Source organism: Oncorhynchus clarkii, chromosome 4, assembly GCF_045791955.1.
Source record: "Oncorhynchus clarkii lewisi isolate Uvic-CL-2024 chromosome 4, UVic_Ocla_1.0, whole genome shotgun sequence".
Classification (NCBI taxonomy): Eukaryota; Metazoa; Chordata; class Actinopteri; order Salmoniformes; family Salmonidae; genus Oncorhynchus; species Oncorhynchus clarkii.
The window spans coordinates 13,442,137-13,462,192 of NC_092150.1; the positions used below are offsets into that span (position 1 = coordinate 13,442,137).

A 20,056-nucleotide genomic window follows, 5' to 3' on the forward strand; every position below is an offset into this window, starting at 1 on the left:
TGGCATGTTGAGGTCATGAGGAAAGTTTCCTGACTCAAAACACTAATTTCTGCCAGACATAAAATTCACTGGAATTCAACGTAGGGTTTCCAGTAAATAGTTCAACAGCCTACTTACTATATGATGTAATTCCATCAAGTGTTATTTGAAAATGTTATGGGATACGCAATTGTTTAAAGTTTTGGTCGCGACCCTTTGAGTGTGGCTTTAAGAGAAAGAAAGGCACCTCCCACATGTTGCTTTTCGTCCATGCTACAGGTTGTCCACCTGTACTGCTTGCTCTGACTGTATCGGCAGCCACACTGCTCGCACCGTCTTTTCAAAGGAGCAGAATAAACGAAAACCTCCGAGTTGCCTCGACTCACGTGCCCCAAAACTCCGCCCTCGCATTTATGTCAAGAAACATTTAACTCGAGTCGTCGTCACAGCTCCAAAAAACACCGGGGAATATAGACAATTCAAGTGAAGCGGCGACCGCCACGTAGGCTACAGTGTGGGGGAAAGGAGTTTACCTGTGTTGTAAAACATGTTAGACCCGTCCTCCAGCGAAGACTCTGGAGGAGAAATTGACGAGGACACTGAAGTTCCAAAAGACTCCCCCAAAAAGCCTTTGACTTCCTCGGGGCAAGGAGGTAAACATAAACGACCACCTGCGGACCAACCACAAGCCGAAAGTCCTTCTGCCGGAGACGAGCAGAAAAATGAGAAAGAAAGACTTCAGAAAGAGGAAGCTGAGCGGAAAAGTAAACTACAGATTTATGTATTTGTGTTGCGATGTATAGCATACCCTTTCAATGCCAAACAACCCACGGATATGGCACGCAGGCAACAGAAGGTGAGTGATCGCAAATAAACGCACGGTCACAGCAAACACCTTTCAAAGTAGCCAATTGAATCACATGCACCTGCTTTCTTTTCAAGTTTTGCGCTCCACTGCCAGCCAGGCGAGGTGAAACAGTTTCACCCAACTTGAAGCAAATTTAAAGCGTCAATTGGTAGTTGAAACATGTAATCCTCGCCATTGTAATGTTAAAAAGCTGAGTGGGGGCTGGAGAAATGGAACTACTCAAATTCATAGACAGTTATGGATGCAAGGACTGACTTATACATTTAATATTGTTTTAAGGCTATACAATGTTTGTTTACATTCCTTTATTTTACAAACATTTGCGTAAAACAAGTTTATATTTTGTGTTCTGATGGGGTTCGACAGTTGAACTAAGCTCATGAGACATAAATGATTCTTGAAGCATTTCATTTATAAATAAGTCCTAAAATGGGTGTAGCTACACAAATTGCCCGTTTAACCCATGTATGCAAATAACATATCAGAAGATCTTCAACTCATAGCATTTTCCAAAATGATTGAATACATGAAAGCCTAAAAGTTATGAGGGAGCGTTGTACTTTTATCTTCAAATGCCTTCATTTGTTGTGACAGGGCTGAGTGCAGGTGTCATCTCCATCCTTTGCTCCCACATAAACTGAATGAATGATGGATGTTTAATATGGTAAATATTAGAGGCCTACATTGGCTATTGAATGTTTATTGAGTGTTTAAAAACAGAATAAATCTATTTTCAGACAAATTTAGTATTTTAGATATGGCCATTGACTCCTAAACTTTGGTTTGACGCCATGCCCAAGCGCTCAACAAAGCTCACAATCTATTTTTAAAGAATTCACTCACCGGCTCTGAGATATTCTTCTTGGAGCCAGGCCAGCAACTGTTTATTTTCAACGCAAGTAATTCTGATATGCACCTGCCATCACATTAGTGGAAATGTTCATTAGGTTATGTATTTCACATCTTGGTCACATCCAGAGAGAGAGGTGTCTGCTTGACTTAGAAGGGAAAAAAAATAGGTCTGATTTGCGCTCAAACGAAGGCAAAAAAATACTGCTTCTCACAGCGCTCATGCATAAACCCCCAGGATCGTAATTCATTGAGCGAAGTGGAACCGCTGGAGCGCTTGTATTGATTTTGGTGTTGTATTATGAAAACGCCTCAAATCCCATGAGCCCAATGGAAAGAGGCAACTGGTGGAGACATTGTGGTATAGGGAAGGGCCAGTGTTGGGATTGAGTCCAAATTAGCACATGGAGGAATCCTCAGAGAGATTAGAGAAGTAGGTTCACTTGGTTTGCATAGTCTTATGCTGCTGCTGCATTCCTGTTCTATGTCCATCTTCCTTACAGTAAACACATTTCACCCTGGCTCACTTGATGGACAGAATTATTTTAAGTCACTGACCATGACAAACGTGTGTGTGTGCGTGCGTGCGTGCGTGCGTGCTTCCACTTGCAGGACCACGACACTACTTGTATCCAACTCGTTTTTTCACTGCCATCCCAGCTGACCACAGCGAATTGGTGCTCTCTTTGCCGCAGTGGGGCGGCAGGTAGCTTATTGGTTAGAGTGTTGGACTAGTGACCGAAAATTTGCAAGATTAAATCCCTGAGCTGACAAGGTAAAATATGTCGTTCTTGGCAATGGAGATAAACTGACTCTCCTACATCGTTGTTGTTCAAAGAAAACGTCATGTCCAATGATGTCAATCAAAAGCGTTCTGTGGATCAGCTTTTTTTCTGGATCCATTGTATAATTCCTGGAGATATTGCAGGTTTGATAAGTTTACCATAACTGGAGAAACCAGCTCTACTGCGTCAGTCTCCTCCTTATTTGCGTAGTTGACTGGTTGTAGTGGGACTGAAGTAGTCACGTGCTGACTAGCCATCTCAGTATCTCTATCTTACTCTTGTCTCAGGTACTGTAACTGTCTTATGACGAACCATAGGATCAAACAGAACATTTGTTGTCAATACAGTGTATCACAGTATAACCACATAAACTGGCTCCGTCAATGTATTGGGAACTGCTTCAGAAAGGCTTAGGATGCTTTTACACAGGCAGCTCAATTCTGATCTTTTGACACCAATTGGTCTTTTGACCAATCACATAAGATCTTTTCACATTAAATATTTTTCAGAGCTGATCTAATTGGTCAAATTTAGTGGGGGGAAAAGATCAGAATTTGTCTTCCTGTGTGAACGCAGCCTTATTTGCTTTCCCTCCTCCAGACTAGAGGTCGACCGATTATGATTTTTCAACGCCGATACCGATTATTGGAGGACCAAAAAAGTCGATGCCGATTTTTTTTTACAAATTTTTAAAATGTATTTTTATTTAAAAAAAAATATATATATATATATTGTAATAATGACAATTACAACAATACTGACTTAACACTTATTTTAACTTAATATAAAACATCAATAAAATCAATTTAGCCTCAAATAAATAATGAAACATGTTCAATTTGGTTTAAATACTGCAAAAACAAAGTGTTGGAGAAGAAAGTAATGTGCCATGAAAAATGTGTGCCATGAAAAATGTGTGCCATGTAAGAAAGCTAACGTTTAAGTTCCTTGCTCAGAACATGAGAACATATGAAAGTTGGTGGTTCCTTTTAACATGAGACTTCAATATTCCAAGTTAATAGGTTTTAGGTTGTAGTTAATATAGTATTTATAGGAATATTTCTCTCTATACCATTTGTATTTCATATACCTTTGACTATTGGATGTTCTTATAGGCACTATAGTATTGCCAGTGTAACAGTATAGCTTCCATCCCCCTCCTCGCCCCTACCTGGGCTCGAACCAGGAACACATCGACAACACCCACACTCGAATGGTACTGCATTTCAGAGAATGGTACTTGTATACCAGTCCAAACCCCCTCTTTTAAAATGTGAATGTGCTTTTCAAATGTTTTTCCTTACCCATTGCTCCACAAAAGCTGCGGCCCTTGCAGCGCAAGGGGAATAACTACTCCAAATCTAAAAGCGAGTGACGTTTGAAACAGTATTAGCGCACACCCAGCTAACTAGCTAGCCATTTCACATTGGTTACACCAGCCATTAGGCTGATAGGCTTGAAGTCATAAACAGCGCTATGCTTGCGAAGAGCTGCTGGCAAAACCCATGAAAGTGCTGTTTGAATGAATGATTACGGGCCTGCTGCTGCTCAGTCAGACTGCTCTATCAAATCAGACTTAATTATAACAGAACACACAGAACTACGAGCCTTTGGTCATTAATATGATCGAATCCGGAAACTATAATTTCGAAAACAAAACGTTTATTATTTCAGTGAAATACGGAACCGTTCGGTATTTTATCTAACGGGTGGCATCCCTAAGTCTAAATATTCTTGTTACATTGCACAACCTTCAATGTATGTCATAATTACGTAAAATTCTGGCAAATTAGTTCGCAATGAGCCAGGCAACCCAAACTGTTGCATATACCCTGACTCTGCGTGCAATGAACGCAAGAGAAATGACACAATTTCACCTGGTTAATATTGCCTGCTAAACTGGATTAGTAGTGATTAATTGTTTTTTATAAGATAAGTTTAATGCTAGCTAGCAATTTACATTGGCTTCTACTGCATTCGGGTAACAGGCAGCCTACTTGTGGAGTGCAATGGTTGGAGTGTTGGACTAGTTAACTGTGCGGTTGCAAGATTGGTACCCCTGAGCTGACAAGGTGAAAATCTGTCGTTCTGCCCCTGAACAAGGCAGTTAACCCACAGTACCTAGGCAGTCATTGAAAATAAGAATGTGTTCTTAACTGACTTGCCTAGTTAAATAAAAGATATCAAATAAAAAATAATAATAATCGGAAATCGGCGCCCAAAAATACCGATTTCCGATTGCTATGAAAACTTCAAATCGACCCTAATTAATCGGAATGGCCGATTTAATCGGTCGACCTCTAATCCAGACCTCTGATTGCCAGATCCCAGAGGACCATAGATCAGGGCCATAGACCACTAACGGATTAGTCCATCAGTACAAAAAGTCAAATTGACTGAAGCTAGATGATGGCTAATGCAACAGTGTGCCTAGCAGATTTATTGAAGAATGGATTGAGAGGACACAAACAGTTTATTTTTCACTGAACCCACATTTTTCATTTTTAACTCACAGAATACATTTACATTTTAACGAGTTTACTAGAAATCTCGCTTTTTCCTAACACATTTTGGTGCCAAAGTGATTCTGCTTGTGTCAATGACTTCTTTCTGTTGCCTTACTTGTGACCACTTCTACTGCACTGTCAAATTCCTTCTTTGCATTGGACTGCAAATCGGGCCACAGCATTGGTCCGCTTTTTATAAAGGAGAGAGTAGGTATTGTCCACGAGGAGCTGAATCAAACTTTCTTTCCCATAAGGCTTGCCTTCTCTTTCCACAAAATGTTGGCTCTTTCAGTGCAAGTCCATGAGGATTGTCTGCCTTGTCCCACATCTCTCGCTTTCTTATTTTGTCTTTAATCTCAATGTTAATTTATTAAATTGTTTTTGTACTTTTTATTACTTTTTTCCCCAATTGGTAGTTAGTCTTGTCCCATTGCTGCAATTCCCGTACAGACTTGGGAAAGGCGAAGGTCAAGAGCCATGTGTCCTCAAACACAACCCTGCCAAGCCACACTGCTCGCTTACCACGGAAGCTAGTCACACCAATGTGTCGGAGGAAACACTGTACTACTGGAGACCAAAGTCAGCGTGCATGTGCCTGGCCCGCCACAAGGAGTCGCTAGATCGTGATGGGTTAAGAACATCCCGGCCGGCCAAACCCTCCTGTAACCCGGACGACCCTGGGCCAATTGTGCGCCGCCTCATGGGTCTCCCGATCGCGGCTGGCTGCAACACAGCCTGGGATCGAACCTGCGATGCAGTGCCTTAGACCGCTGCGCCACTCGGGTGGCTCCCTTTCTTTATTTAACTCAATGGAAACATGTAATTTAGCTGCCATGATTAGTGTAATAATATTGAGGATTTCAATTAACTTGCATGAGAATGGCAGTAACGGTAAAAATACATTTGATAATATTCTCTCTTCGGTCTCTCTTGACAATCCTCATAGTAACCGGAGAGAAACCATAAGCTGTTAGTCTCCCCTACTCACTTTTTGTCTCCAAGCATGCATGACAGCCAAGGACCGCCTCAGGAACATCTCTCCCATGCATCCTTCCTTCCACATGTCTAATCATCTGGCTTAATTGCTTATTACACACACAAAAAAAATAATGTTTTGTTCTTCACAATTTGATGTTAAAGGATAAGTCTCCCTGTGTAGCTCTGTGGACTGGTGGGTGAAATTGGCGGCCCATAATGTTTCTTCAGGCATACAATTTCCCTCTGGATCTTCCCAGGGGCTTATGTAACTCACTTCCTCCCTACCCTCACCCTCTACTGCCAACAAGTGACTGGACAGTTCAGTGGGGCTTTCTGAGTAGAGATGCTGCGTGGAGAGTTGTAGATTCGGAGAAACCCTGAGGGCAGAGCTAGCCCTATAACCCCATTGTGTGTCTTGTTGCTACCCTGGTTTAGAGTCCAGATCTGGAGGGGATACCATGGTACCTGGGTTCTTCACTCTGTAAATGTCCTTAGGTATCTTGAAAGGTGCAAATAAAATGTGTTATTATTCTAGCCCATACATTTTTGGCTGTCAATGTAGCAGGACAAGATGATGCCAATATAGCTCTTGGTTGCTTAAATGAGGTCGGTAACAGCTAATAGTTGTTGCAAAAGTTGACATGCTTGGCATTGCCTGGAGTGACAGGCTTTGGAATAGATTGTGTTAGGATGTCTCTCAGGTAAGGCCTACAATATTATTGATCATCTTTGGAGAAGAGACTAATGTTTGATGCTACAGAACAGTGTAAGGAAATAAGAATCCAAGGCTTTGTATTGTTTAATGAACAAAAAGGTTTGAAAACACTCAATAGTTTTGCACACAATTGTTTTGGAAACGGCATTTTGATACATTCCATTTTGAAGTAACGTTTTAAATCAATAAAGGCCTTTCTAATGATGTTTTTTTCCCATGTGTTGTTGTAGGCTTGTTTGGTCAGCCACTTTGCTGTTGAATTTCTTCTGCCACACCGTCATGCTCATGCCAATGGAAATCATGATATTGTGGCCACCTCAGAGGACACTATTTGGCCTATAACCTACATTTCAATGGGCTTTTTTCCCAAAGTACCTTTTGTGGCCCTCATTGAGAAACGGCACACTGCTCGAGGGGACAAAAAAAACATTATCTTCCCACATTTTTATTTCTTGTTTTGTTTACAGAGAGTACTGTGATGCTATCTCAAGAATTGACTGTTGGCTTAATTTGTAACACCCTTGAGGACACTGGTGTCGTTGTTTTTCTGTATGTTTGTAAATGCTTTTGGACATATTAAATATCTGGGGTCATCTCTCTAAATAGTGGCAGTAGGGGCCTATGCCAGCAGATCCGGTCTGTGGGTCTGCTTGCTAATGAAGTCCCTGGGGACGGATCCAGTTCTACTCAATATGTTGTGCATGTGTGTTCAGGAGATAATTTGTTCTCCCAGAAGCTCTGGGGAGGTTCTCTGAGGCACTCATTTGGCCATTTGCACGTTTTATGTTTTTGTCAGACTATAGACAAAATGGAACACATGCTATGACGTTTTGGAGCGGGCTTGTACTTGTAGTAACATTTTGGGTTCAATTTCCAGAAATCCTCCACTGCAAAGTTGAACCTTTTTATTTGGCATGCCAATGTTTTTTTTCTCTATTGACCTTCATCCATCCTTTTGAATCACTTTTTATTTCCAACGCACTGGCTTTTTTATTTATGCGATGACATTTAATTTGATATTTGTGAGTTCAAACATCAGGGGCAAATCCTTTTCAGTTCTACCTCTAGCAAACACTGACAAGTTGGTAACTTCTCAAAGATGCAACTACCTCACAAAATATTGGTCACAGGTTTGATCCTCTCTCCCCTCTTAATGCCTTAACAGCCATGGTTTGACAGTGAGCATTTTATGATACAGTAGCAACAGATTTGAATGAATATGTGCTAGTACATATCATGTAAAAAAACATGTCCCTTGGTAACCTAGTATTTTACAATGATTGGCTACTTTTATGCCACAAGCAACTTACATTTTCCATAGTTTTTGAAATGGCTGACAATGACACCTGGAGAAAAATGATGAAAAGCAATACCATTTGTGTATTCATTTGTTAGCCAAATATATCTCAAATCCACCATACCACATCCTCGGAGTTGAGTGCAGACGAGAGTTTTTGAAAGGAACTTCTGACTCCTTCAAGTCGCTGTGCAATCGATAATTTTTTTGAAGTATATTCTTACACCCTTACCGTGTACCGATGTTTGTCCTCTGTTGCGTGCCTTTCTTTGTTTACTGAAATCCATAATTTTAATTAAAACAATAAGTACAACCGCCGACCTGTTGCTGTGCCGATTTGAATCTCAACAAGGAAACGGTCGGTGGTTGTATTCGATTAACGTTTTATTAAAAAGTATGGATTTCAACAAAGGCACGCAACAACAGAGGACAAACATAGGTAAACGGTAAGGAGGTAACCTTTTTGAAGTATCGATTTCACAGTGAGACAGAGGTTCACTCAAACTCTTGTCTGCATTAACTCCAGATGTGGTATCGTGGAGTTGAGATGTACTGGCTGGCTCTATCAAAGTAGACCTAATAGTCTTAAAACGAGAATTAGCACACCACTCAATTATCTGCCTCATTGAATTGGTTCCTTCTGATGAGCTGTGTGTGTGTGTTTGAGCACAGTTTGTTTCCTCACAGGGTATTGATTGAGCAAACACAATGCGCAATGCTTTTGGAGGTTTGCGTCTGTGAAATTGAAAATGACACGTTGTATAAGCAATCAGTCTGTCTTTCATGCCCTGTCCTTCAGGCTAAAGTCACTTCTGATAGAATCTTATCTGAGGGCCGTGGTGACAGATTGGCAACCGAGACTGATCCATCATACACCTTTTAATTACGTCTCTCTCCGTCAGTCATGAGAAGATCTTCCATTGTTCTCAACATCTGTTATTTTCTTCACTCTCAATGACTATGGGAGAATCTCAATTGCATACTCACGTCCTCTCGCCTCATTGTCAAAACCCATTGGAGGAGAAGGTCAGAGGGGAGGTTCTCCCTATGTTACAACATTTCTCAATAGTCTAATTACATCTTTTGTGTTTGTTTCCTGCTTTTTAGATGCGTCGTTTTCCTCCTGCGTATAATTTCCTGGTTTTTACTATGCTCTGTGAGCTGAATAAAGCTCATTTCAACTGATTTGGTAGAAATTATAATTCTGCTCCCAACTCCGTATATTCAACTGCTCTGTGATTAAAAAAAAAATAATAATCCTGGCCATGCATTTTCTCTGGTCTTAAAACCAGCTTTTGGCTGAATCATAATTCCACCCCTCCTAAACACTTTGTTTTTTTCTCCAGTAAAGATACGTTTGGAAAATTTAAACCTGCTCAGATCAAAGTTTTGGAGCTATTAATGTACTTTTTTAATCAAAAGGATTCTGAAGTTAAACTTGGTCAAACTGAAAAAATCTGTAGAATAAGGAAAATATCCCCAGCCCATATCTGAAGAATTACTTTTCCATCATACCACCGACGTTGCCTTTGGCAGCCTTGTTATCGGATCATATTCCTTCCACTTGTGGAAACTGGAAGGCTCTGTCTTCAAAAGATACGCAGTTGGCAGAATGTCGGCATGACAGAAGAGGCGGCACTAGAGAGGGGGAGATGGGGAGAGATGGAATATGAAAACGAAGGCTTACTGGGACTTGAGTGAAGCTGCCCCAAGGTTTGTCACGACTCATTCCGCCCCTCAGCGCCTAGCTGTTCTCAGCTGATAAAGACACACGCGCAGACTGCACACTGGTCTAGCCCCTTGTCTTCTCATGTGATGAGAGGACCAGAGTCTTGTTACAGTAGGTGTGTATTCATAACTCAGTGGATGGTGATACTGTCAATCACAGCTAACTCGCTGTGTGACAACATCCTGTTCTCTATAATACTTAATATCCCTGTTACTGTGTTGGTTTCTCCATTTGAGTTGGTGTTATGAGGGTACACAACTGTAAGTAGGTGGATGTCCTTTCTGGTGAACAGGCATGTTTCCAACTCCCTTCTGAGGTAATGCCAGAGAAGCACTCGGGTGCCATTCTCTGTGATTATGTATACAGACATATTAAATGCATGTACGTATAGGATACAGCAACTCATTTGAGGTCATGGTGCTCTGATGAAGGAGCTTTCTCAGACTATTGCGAGACTGTTGAAGGGATGCTATCCACTATGTTTTGAGGAGTTTAGTTTGCCTCTCATCTTCATCTTGCATTAGAACCTCACGTTGCTTGAGTAATTGTCCCTCCCTGAACGTGGACAGAGTTGTAGGCACTTTCTCCAACTTTCACAACTCAGAAATTATGCATTTGACACTGGCACACTAAGTACCCCACCCCCCCAGCTTTGTTTTAGCTGCTTCTTTCTCTCCCTCACTCATTTCCAAGTCCCTTTCTTCTCTTGTCCCCCTGCTGGAAATGGGAGACCGGACAAGACGGGTGCTGTAATCTCTTGATCTCCTCAATGCCTCTGTCAACCTTAAGCTCTCCAGGTTCCGCCGTCTGTGCTGTCAACCCCAATGTTGTTTTTTTTCTGACTGTTTTCCATGTTATTTGGTTAGTTCTCTTAGGCATCCTCATAGATAATTATGTTATCATGGGACTGCCCATATTTCCCTCTGGCCAACGCCAATTGGCAGCCAAGCGTTTGCCTTAGGACGCAAAGGTGCGTCATGAGTCAGGGAGATGGTCTTAGTGACAACAGACCTAGATATGGGGGAATGTTTTAGTGGGTGGAATATTAGGACAATTGACAAAGTAGCAGCTAAACAATGCAAATTATTATGGTACAGATATATGGACACTTAATCATCATGGTGCTTTTTAATGGTAATTTTTCAAACATTGGTTGTGGTAAGTATAATTAAAACTTGGGTTTCATTATGGTAAGCGGGGAAATAAGTATAGCAAGTTTATAATTGTAATGGTTTAGCAGATTTTTTTTTTTTTTTACATGGCTAAAATAGAATATATCTATTGTTTACAGGAAACTAATTCTACAAATATAGATGAGGTTGGGTGGAAAAAGGACTGGGAGGGAGATATATTTTTGTCATGGTCAAAGAAGCTCAAAAGGGGTGATTATACTAATTAATACACATTTTGATCAGATTGTGTAAACTGTGCAAACAGATCCGCAAGGAAGATGGATTATTTTAAATGTATGCTGTAGGACTAAAAACAGATCTGGCTATTTAATCAATAAAATAATGGCCAACACTTTTTTGAATATAGATGGATAAATAATAGAGATCTGAGCTCATATGCAACAAAATGATATTTTATTATGGTGAGAGATTATATTACTGTTTTAAGTACCTCAATGGATCGTAAAGGAAATCATTCCACAAACTATCATCCTCAAGCACTTTAGGAGATCACAAAGATCATGGATACATTAGAACTAGTGGATATATGGAGGTTGAAAAACCCTGACCTACTGAGATATACAAGGAGGCTTCATCAAGCTTGATTACTTCCTAGTCTCGTTCTTGCTGGCATCAAAAGTTAAAAATAACATTTAAAAAAGTATTAATAGGAGACCGATTAGACTAATAAAGAAATAGAGGAAGTAACAGCACCGGTAGATGGTAATGGAAACTGCACTGTAGAGGCATAAAATAGGTTAGAGGAAAAACAAAAATAAATGGAGGTACTTATTCAAGAATGATCAAGTGTAATGTTTTACAAAAAGAAAAGCAAATTGGATGGATTTTTCTTGAATCTTCAACACAGAAATTCTACCAAAAACAATTTACAGAAACTCGTTACAAATGGAGTTATCCATGATTCACCAAATTATATTTTGAAAAGGGAAGCAAAATATTTTAAGCACATGTTTTCTTTTGTCTTCTCCATTTCCACTGAATGATGTTAACTTTAAGGATTTCTTTCCTAATAATAATGATAATAATAATGTAACATTTTGAAATTTACAGAAATACTGGTGTGAAGGCGAACTTACAGACTGAAATCTTTTGACGATATACCAGTAGAGGTATATCAGACCTTTTTTTTTTTTATTTTTAATGTAATCAAAGATCCATTATTAGCATGTTTGAATTACTCTTATATAAATGGTAGACTTCCAGGTACTCAACAAGGTCTGATTTCATTACTTCTAAAACAAGACCCAGGTGGTAAGTATAAAGATCCAGTCCATTTAACAACTGGAGACCTCTAACATTTCATTGTTGTGATGTTATAATCCTGGCGAAATGCATAGCATATAGAATTAAAAGGTTATACCAGATATTGTTCATTCTGATCAGACAGGTTTTTTACATGATGATATATTGGAGATAATATAAGACAATTACTTGAAACAATTGAACATTATGAAACATTGAAGATACCAGGTCTGTTCTTTATAGCACATTTTAAAAGGGCATTTTGATAAAGTACAATTAGAATTTATATATAAATGCCTAGAATAGTTACATTTTGGTGAATCTCTTATATAATGGGTTATGTAAAGTAAAGTTATGTACAGCAACCCCAGATGTAAAATAGTAAGCAGTGGTTACTTCTCAAAGTATTGAGCTTTTAAGAGGAGTGAAACAAGGCTGTTCATTGTCTCCATATTTATTATGGCCATTGAAATGCTAGATATTAAAATGAGATCCAACAAGAACATCAAGGTGTTAGAAATCCAGGGGATAAAAACAAAAGTGTCAATGTATGCTGATGACCTTAGTTTTTTTCTTAAGTCTGTAATCTGGATCCCTGCACAGTCTCATTGAAGATCTTGATCGCTTTTCTAGCCTCTATGGATTAAAACCTAATTATGACAAGTGTACCATATTATGTATTGGATCGCTAAAAAATATAGTGTTTACACTACCTTGTAGTTTACCAATAAAATGGGCAGATGGTGAAGTAGACATATTGGTATTCGCATCTCAAAAAATATAAATTAATTTACCACAATTAATTTCAATAGAAAGTTAGCAAAACTAGATAAGATTCTGCAACCACGGAGAAGTAAATACTTGTCTATTTATGGAAAAATCACATTGATTAACTCTTTGGTCCTGTCACAGTTTACTTACTTACTAATGGCACTGCCTACTCCAGATTATTCATTTTTAAAAATCAGATGAGCAAAAAATATTTCATTTTATTTGGAATGCTAAGCCAGCCAAAATTAAACGTGCCTATTTATATAATGAATATGAGTTTGGGGGGCTACAAAAAAACCGCAAGGGGTAACATTAAAGTATTAGAACATGAAGGACAAACAATACATCATCAAGACACTATCAAACATGTATCAGTCTTTCCACAACAGAGCCATCCTTGTGTGAGGGTGTCTACTACTACTATCAAACATGTATCAGTCTTTCCACAACAGAGCCATCCTTGTGTGAGGGTGTCTACTACTACTACTACTATCAAACATGTATCAGTCTTTCCACAACAGAGCCATCCTTGTGTGAGGGTGTCTACTACTACTACTATCAAACATGTATCAGTCTTTCCACAACAGAGCCATCCTTGTGTGAGGGTGTCTACTACTACTATCAAACATGTATCAGTCTTTCCACAACAGAGCCATCCTTGTGTGAGGGTGTCTACTACTACTATCAAACATGTATCAGTCTTTCCACAACAGAGCCATCCTTGTGTGTGAGGGTGTCTACTACTACTATCAAACATGTATCAGTCTTTCCACAACAGAGCCATCCTTATGTGAGGGTGTCTACTACTACTATCAAACATGTATCAGTCTTTCCACAACAGAGCCATCCTTGTGTGTGAGGGTGTCTAATACTACTATCAAACATGTATCAGTCTTTCCACAACAGAGCCATCCTTGTGTGAGGGTGTCTACTACTACTATCAAACATGTATCAGTCTTTCCACAACAGAGCCATCCTTGTGTGAGGGTGTCTACTACTACTATCAAACATGTATCAGTCTTTCCACAACAGAGCCATCCTTATGTGTGAGGGTGTCTACTACTACTATCAAACATGTATCAGTCTTTCCGCAACAGAGCCATCCTTGTGTGAGGGTGTCTACTACTACTATCAAACATGTATCAGTCTTTCCACAACAGAGCCATCCTTGTGTGAGGGTGTCTACTACTACTATCAAACATGTATCAGTCTTTCCGCAACAGAGCCATCCTTGTGTGAGGGTGTCTACTACTACTATCAAACATGTATCAGTCTTTCCACAACAGAGCCATCCTTGTGTGAGGGTGTGTGTGCATGATAGTGATATAAAATACATGTCATTGTTTCCTTTTTCATGACCACAATCTTGTGAAACCTGAACCCTCCAAGATCCCCCCCACAGTTCCCCAATAGCTGTCCCTCAACCATTCAAGACCCCTCCCACAGTCCCTCCCCCACCCCCAAGAACCCCCCAATGCACCAACAACCAAGAGAATGAACTAAAGAGAAAAAAGAAAAGACAGAAGAAAACGGCAAACAACAATGCACATTTTTCTAATTTTAAATAATACATTTAAAACAAAGGATATCAAGGACAACGGAAATCATAACAGCAATGCCTTCTTTATGTTTCTGTGCATGTCTGGCACTATTACATGTGTGTGTGTTCTCGTATGTGTTTATTTGATTGAAAGTGTTTTTATATGCATGTGTATAAACACCTGCACGGCGTCAGCCTCGGGAGAACCGGCATTAGTTGTAAAAACACTGCCAGTGTCATTCAAATGTACTTTTTATGTTTTATTTTGACTTTTTTCCCCCCTTTTTATCTTTTGATCATCATTCTCTCTCACACAGCAACTCCACTCCCACTTGTCTCCAATTCCCCATACCAACCCTCAGCTTCCCACAGCCCATCCCATCTATCTCTGCTGGCCACCCACTTTGTGTTTCTACTCAACACATATCTTTCAACTATGCTATGATGTTTAACGTACAATTTCAATCTATCTAATCGAATAGAATCTACAGATTGCGTGTTGAAGATAAATACTTTTACTAAGAGTATTAGTATATTAGTAATTGACTGACCCGGTCTCTCCAGATCTCCTAACAGTACTATTTGTAGGGTCAATTTAAATCAATGCTATATATTTTCAGCCATTCCTGAACCTGAAACCAGAAACAGGCTACCTGAGGCCAATACCAAAATAAATGGTATATTGATTCTGTATCCTCATAACAAAATCTGCAGAGCTTCGATGATTTGATGCCCCAAATATTCAACATTTTGTTGGTGGCAAGAATTCTATATAATAATTTTTGCTGAAAAGCACGAAGTCTTGAATCTTGCGTTGTTTTGTATATCAACTCATATTATTAACTATTAAAGCTTTAAACCTCTCACTAAATTATCACTCATACATAAGTTATACTTAAACCCAAAATGGTTCTCCAGTAGAGTTTTAAGAAAGGTTAATAATTTCTTCAAAAATTGACTTTTTGCCTTTATACAGATTACAACTTCTCATTTACGAATAATTCAAAATGTAATTTTGTTTAAAGTATCACCCTTTCTTAAACAAGCCATACAAAGCTGGTTACAATTTCAGTTTTATTCTCCAGAAAAGATGGAGCAAATGTTATGGTTATACTCAAATATACTGATTTAATAAAAAATGATTTATGAAAAAAAAAAGTATTATTTGTTAATTATACTATGAATAGAAACTGAGGAGTTATGTCACATATTCCCATATAGTTTCGATAACTGCATATCTTCTCAATCCAAATTTACAACCAACTGATTGCAGCACTACCACAAAAATGGAGGAGGCAAGTGGAAAAAGGAGAAGGTAGGGGGCTTGAAATATATTTAAAATAAAATTGGCTGAACGGAACTGGCATAAATAGAAAAATATTCCAGTTCCATCTGAGGACAAAAATGTTGACAGCTGCGCCATAAATGTTGCAAAATAAATGGGAGAATTTCGATCTACCAATTCCATGGCACATGGTGTATGAACTGGTACAAAAAACTACACTTGATTCAACACTTAAAGTTTTTCAATTTAAATTATATTAATTTCTTCCCACCAACAGAATGCGCTATATATATATATATATATATATATATATGTATATGTGTATATATATATATATGTGTGTATATATATATATATATATATATATATATATATATATATATATATATATATGTGTATATATATATATATGTATATATATATATATATATGTGTGTATATATATATATATATATATATATGTGTATATATATATATATGTATATATGGGGCATACAACAATCTCAGCTCTGTAGATTTTGCTGCGAAGAGACAGAATCAATAGATCATTTATTATTGTATTGCCCCTAATGTAGCTTGTTTCTGGTCACAGGTTTAGGAATGGTTAAAGAAATCACAACATGCACTTAACATGAACCTTACAAATAGCAGTGTTGGGCGATTTGGAAAGCCATAGCCAGTCAATAAATAATAATACTCGTAGGAAAGGTTTTCATCTTTAGCTCACAATCTGTGGACACTATGCGATTAGAAAGGTTAAAAAAATCCCAGCACAATTTAAAAAATATATGGCACATGGAAACCAAACAACGGTGGTCTATGGTGATGGGTGGGATTAAAGAGTTTGTTTGGTTATGTATTGTTATAAATTCAGCAAAAAAATTAAGTCCTCTCACTGTCAACCGCATTTATTTTCAGCAAACTTAACATGTGTAAATATTTGTATGAACATAACAAGATTCATCAACTGAGACATAAACTGAACAAGTTCCACAGACATGTGACTAACAGAAATTGAATAATGTGTCCCTGAACAAAGGGGGGGGTCAAAATCAAAATTAACAGTCAGTATCTGGTGTGGCTACCAGCTGCATTAAGTACTGCAGTGCATCTCCTCCTCATGGACTGCACCAGATTTGCAAGTTCTTGCTGTGAGATGTTACCCCACTCTTCCACCAAGGCACCTGCAAGTTCCCGGACATTTCTGGGGGAATGGCCCTAGATTACCTGCAATGACAACAAGCTCAGTCCGCTTTGACACACCATGACGAACCCTCCACCTCTAAATCGATCCCGCTACAGAATACAGGCCTTGGTGTAACGCTCATTCCATCGACGATAAACGTGAATCCGACCATCACCCCTGGTGAGACAAAACCGTGACTCGTCAGTGAAGAGAACTTTTTGCCAGACTTGTCTGGTCCAGCGACGGTGGATTTGTGACCATAGGCAACGTTTTTGCCGGTGATGTCTGGTGAGGACCTGCCTTACAACAGGCCTACAAGCCCTCAGTCCAGCCTCTCTCAGCCTATTGTTGACAGTCTGAGCACTGATGGATTGATTGTGCGTTCCTGATTTATCTTGGGCAGTTGTTGTTGCCATCCTTTACCTGTCCCGCAGGTGTGATGTTCGGATGTACCGATCCTGTGCAGATGCTGTTACACGTGGTCTGCCTCTGTGAGGACGATCAGCTGTCCGGCCTGTCTCCCTGTAGCGCTGTCTTGGGCGTCTTACATTGCAATTTATCAAAAAAACTTAAACTATAATTCAATACAACTAATGCATAATGGGAGAGGTTGGTGGTTGTGTGTGGGGGTTAAGGGTGGACTGAAGTAGATTATATTGTTCATTTGCATTGTCCACATTGCACCTTGCCCAGTCACTCTAATAAAGCACTCTTGTATTGGACTTGTTAGGAATTGTTGTGACAGATAGCTGGATGCTATAACAGGCCCTCTGTGAACCCCTGAGATTGTCTCTGTGCCTGACCTTGTCAGTGGAAATGCAATGTACTTGTTGATAAAGGATTATGAATTTGGTGGAATTGAATGGTTTTGCTGAGGCGGGTGCTTAGATTGGCAAATGTAATAAAAGACTTCAAAGACTTCTCTGCCACAGTGATGATCAACTGATTTCAAATGGCCTCTGTGCACAGACTGCTCTATCCAGATTCCCAAGTTCTATTTATATTCAGTGACTTGTGAAGTCACTGTCATCTCCCATAGAGCTGGGACGACAAACCGATAAAACGACATTGAACGCACCGATCACTTATCGCGGGCATTTTGCTGGTATCGGTCATTACCATAAGTAGCCTATACTAGAGAAATGTGAAGTTTGAAGTGAAATAATTTGCTAATATGGGTCATGGTTAATGTTACAATTGACCGCTACAACCATAAACTAGTAGTAGTTTAAAGGATAATACAAATTTAAAAAACGGTGTTGCACATTCATGTTTTATACATTTTATTGTCATCGTGATATGGCTTTTTGTCCATATGACCCAGCTCTACTCTTCCCTTTTCTCCTTCATCTCCGGTTATATCTCCTCTTGTTCTCCTCCCGTGTCTTTTCCTTTCCTCTACCTCAATTGTCATCAGTTTCCTTCTTCCTCTCGTCCTCCCCCTCCTTGGCCTCTTATCCATTTCCTGCTGTGGCTTAGGGGAGTGCTATTCTGCCTCATTGGCTTCGCCTATCAGCGACTGTTAAAAGGAACCATCTCCCTCCGATTCCATCACATGTCTTTCTCAAACACTTACTCTTTCCCTCTACCCTTTTTCTTTCTGTCATCCTTTCCTCCCGAACTTCCTCTCTCACACCCCAGATCTCCCTATAAGGTTCTTTCCTCACATATTTTCACCTTTCTTTTCACCACCTAACTCCTTCCATTAACTCTCCTATTAAATGTCTTTGCCTGTTCCCTTCCTCCTCAACTCCCCCTCTTTCCCCTCCTATCTTCAGGATGTTACTTTCTCTCTTTCTCACAGGCTGTGTGTGTGTGTGTGTGTGTGTGTGTGTGGGTGGGTGTGTTAAGTAAATCTATGTTAGCAAATGGCTGGGAAAGCATGGCAATCCAGATACGTTCCTTCCCCTTGACATACTTGGACAAATTCCTCTAAATTTGGACTTGTTTACTTCAACCTTTTCGTGAAATCAGGTGCTTCAGGCTCTTGGACATGTTAGTTGAAGTGCACTGCTATCCTGATTTCATATCATTATAAGGATGATATAATTACAGTCATAAAATATCTGACTGCTGTCCTTTCAGGAATTACAGCTGACATACTGCTTTCATGACTCACAAAACGTCATTCAAAGTTTGACCGTCATGGCAGTGTTTTGTCAGTTGATTTAGATTCCTGTTGGATTAATAGGGTATCAGAATTTTGTGCCAAACAGATTTTAGTACACTGATTTCCATGTTCCTGATTTTTTTTTTATTTGTCTTTTTAAAGTGGGAAACCCATTAAAGTGGTGTTATTACAGACCTGTGTTATTGAACACACAGGTCTATAGGTGGTTACTGTAACCATTGTCTTCGTTATTTGGAGCTCTTCCTTTGACTTCATAAGAGCTGGTCCATAAGCATTGTGAAGAGACCATGAGGTCAAGGCAATATACTCTTCCTTCTAGCCTCTATATTGTTGGTCATATACCCATGTGGGGGAAAAAAAACTAATTTTGAAAAAGGAAATGAGCGAGAACCTGTCAGATCAATGTATTTTAAACTCAACCGTTTGTGTTTGTTTCCGAAAGGTATGTGGACACCCCTTCAAATTAGTGGATTCGGCTATTTCAGCCACACCCATTGCTGATAGGTGTATAAAATCGAGCACACTGCCATGCAATCTCCATAGACAAACATTGGCAATAGAATGGCCTGTACTGAAGAGCTCTGTGACTTTCAACGTGGCACCATAGGATGCTCCTTTCCAACAAGTCAGTTCATCACATTTCTGCCCTGCTAGAGCTGCCCCGGGCAACTGTAAGTGCTGTTATTGTGAAGTGGAAACGTCTAGGAGCAATAACGACTCAGCCGCAAAGTGGTAGGCAACAGAAGCTCACAAAATGAGACTGCCGAGTGTTGTATTGTGTAAAACAAAAAATGGCGGTCCTCGGTTGCAACACTCACTACCAAGTTCCAAACTACCGATAGAAGCAACTTCAGCACAATAACTGTTTGCAGCTTCGTTAAATGGGTTTACATGGCCGAGCAGCCGCCAGCAAGCCTAAGATCACCATGCACAATGCCAAGCGTCGACTGGCGTGGTGTAAAGCTCGCCTTCATTGGACTCTAGAGCAGTGGAAACACGTT

At 39.6% G+C, this 20,056-nt stretch overlaps 1 protein-coding gene across 1 annotated transcript in view; it reads left to right on the forward strand.

Moving 5' to 3' along the window:
* Nucleotides 1-280: 280 nt before the first annotated feature.
* LOC139406455 (Ca++-dependent secretion activator 2) overlaps nt 281-20,056 on the forward strand; it is a 266,758-nt gene continuing 246,982 nt past the window's right edge. The window contains exon 1 of the mRNA XM_071149059.1: nt 281-835. Within this exon, the coding sequence (XP_071005160.1) occupies nt 527-835 (309 nt within the window). The 5' untranslated portion in view covers nt 281-526. The remainder of the gene's footprint in view (nt 836-20,056) is intronic.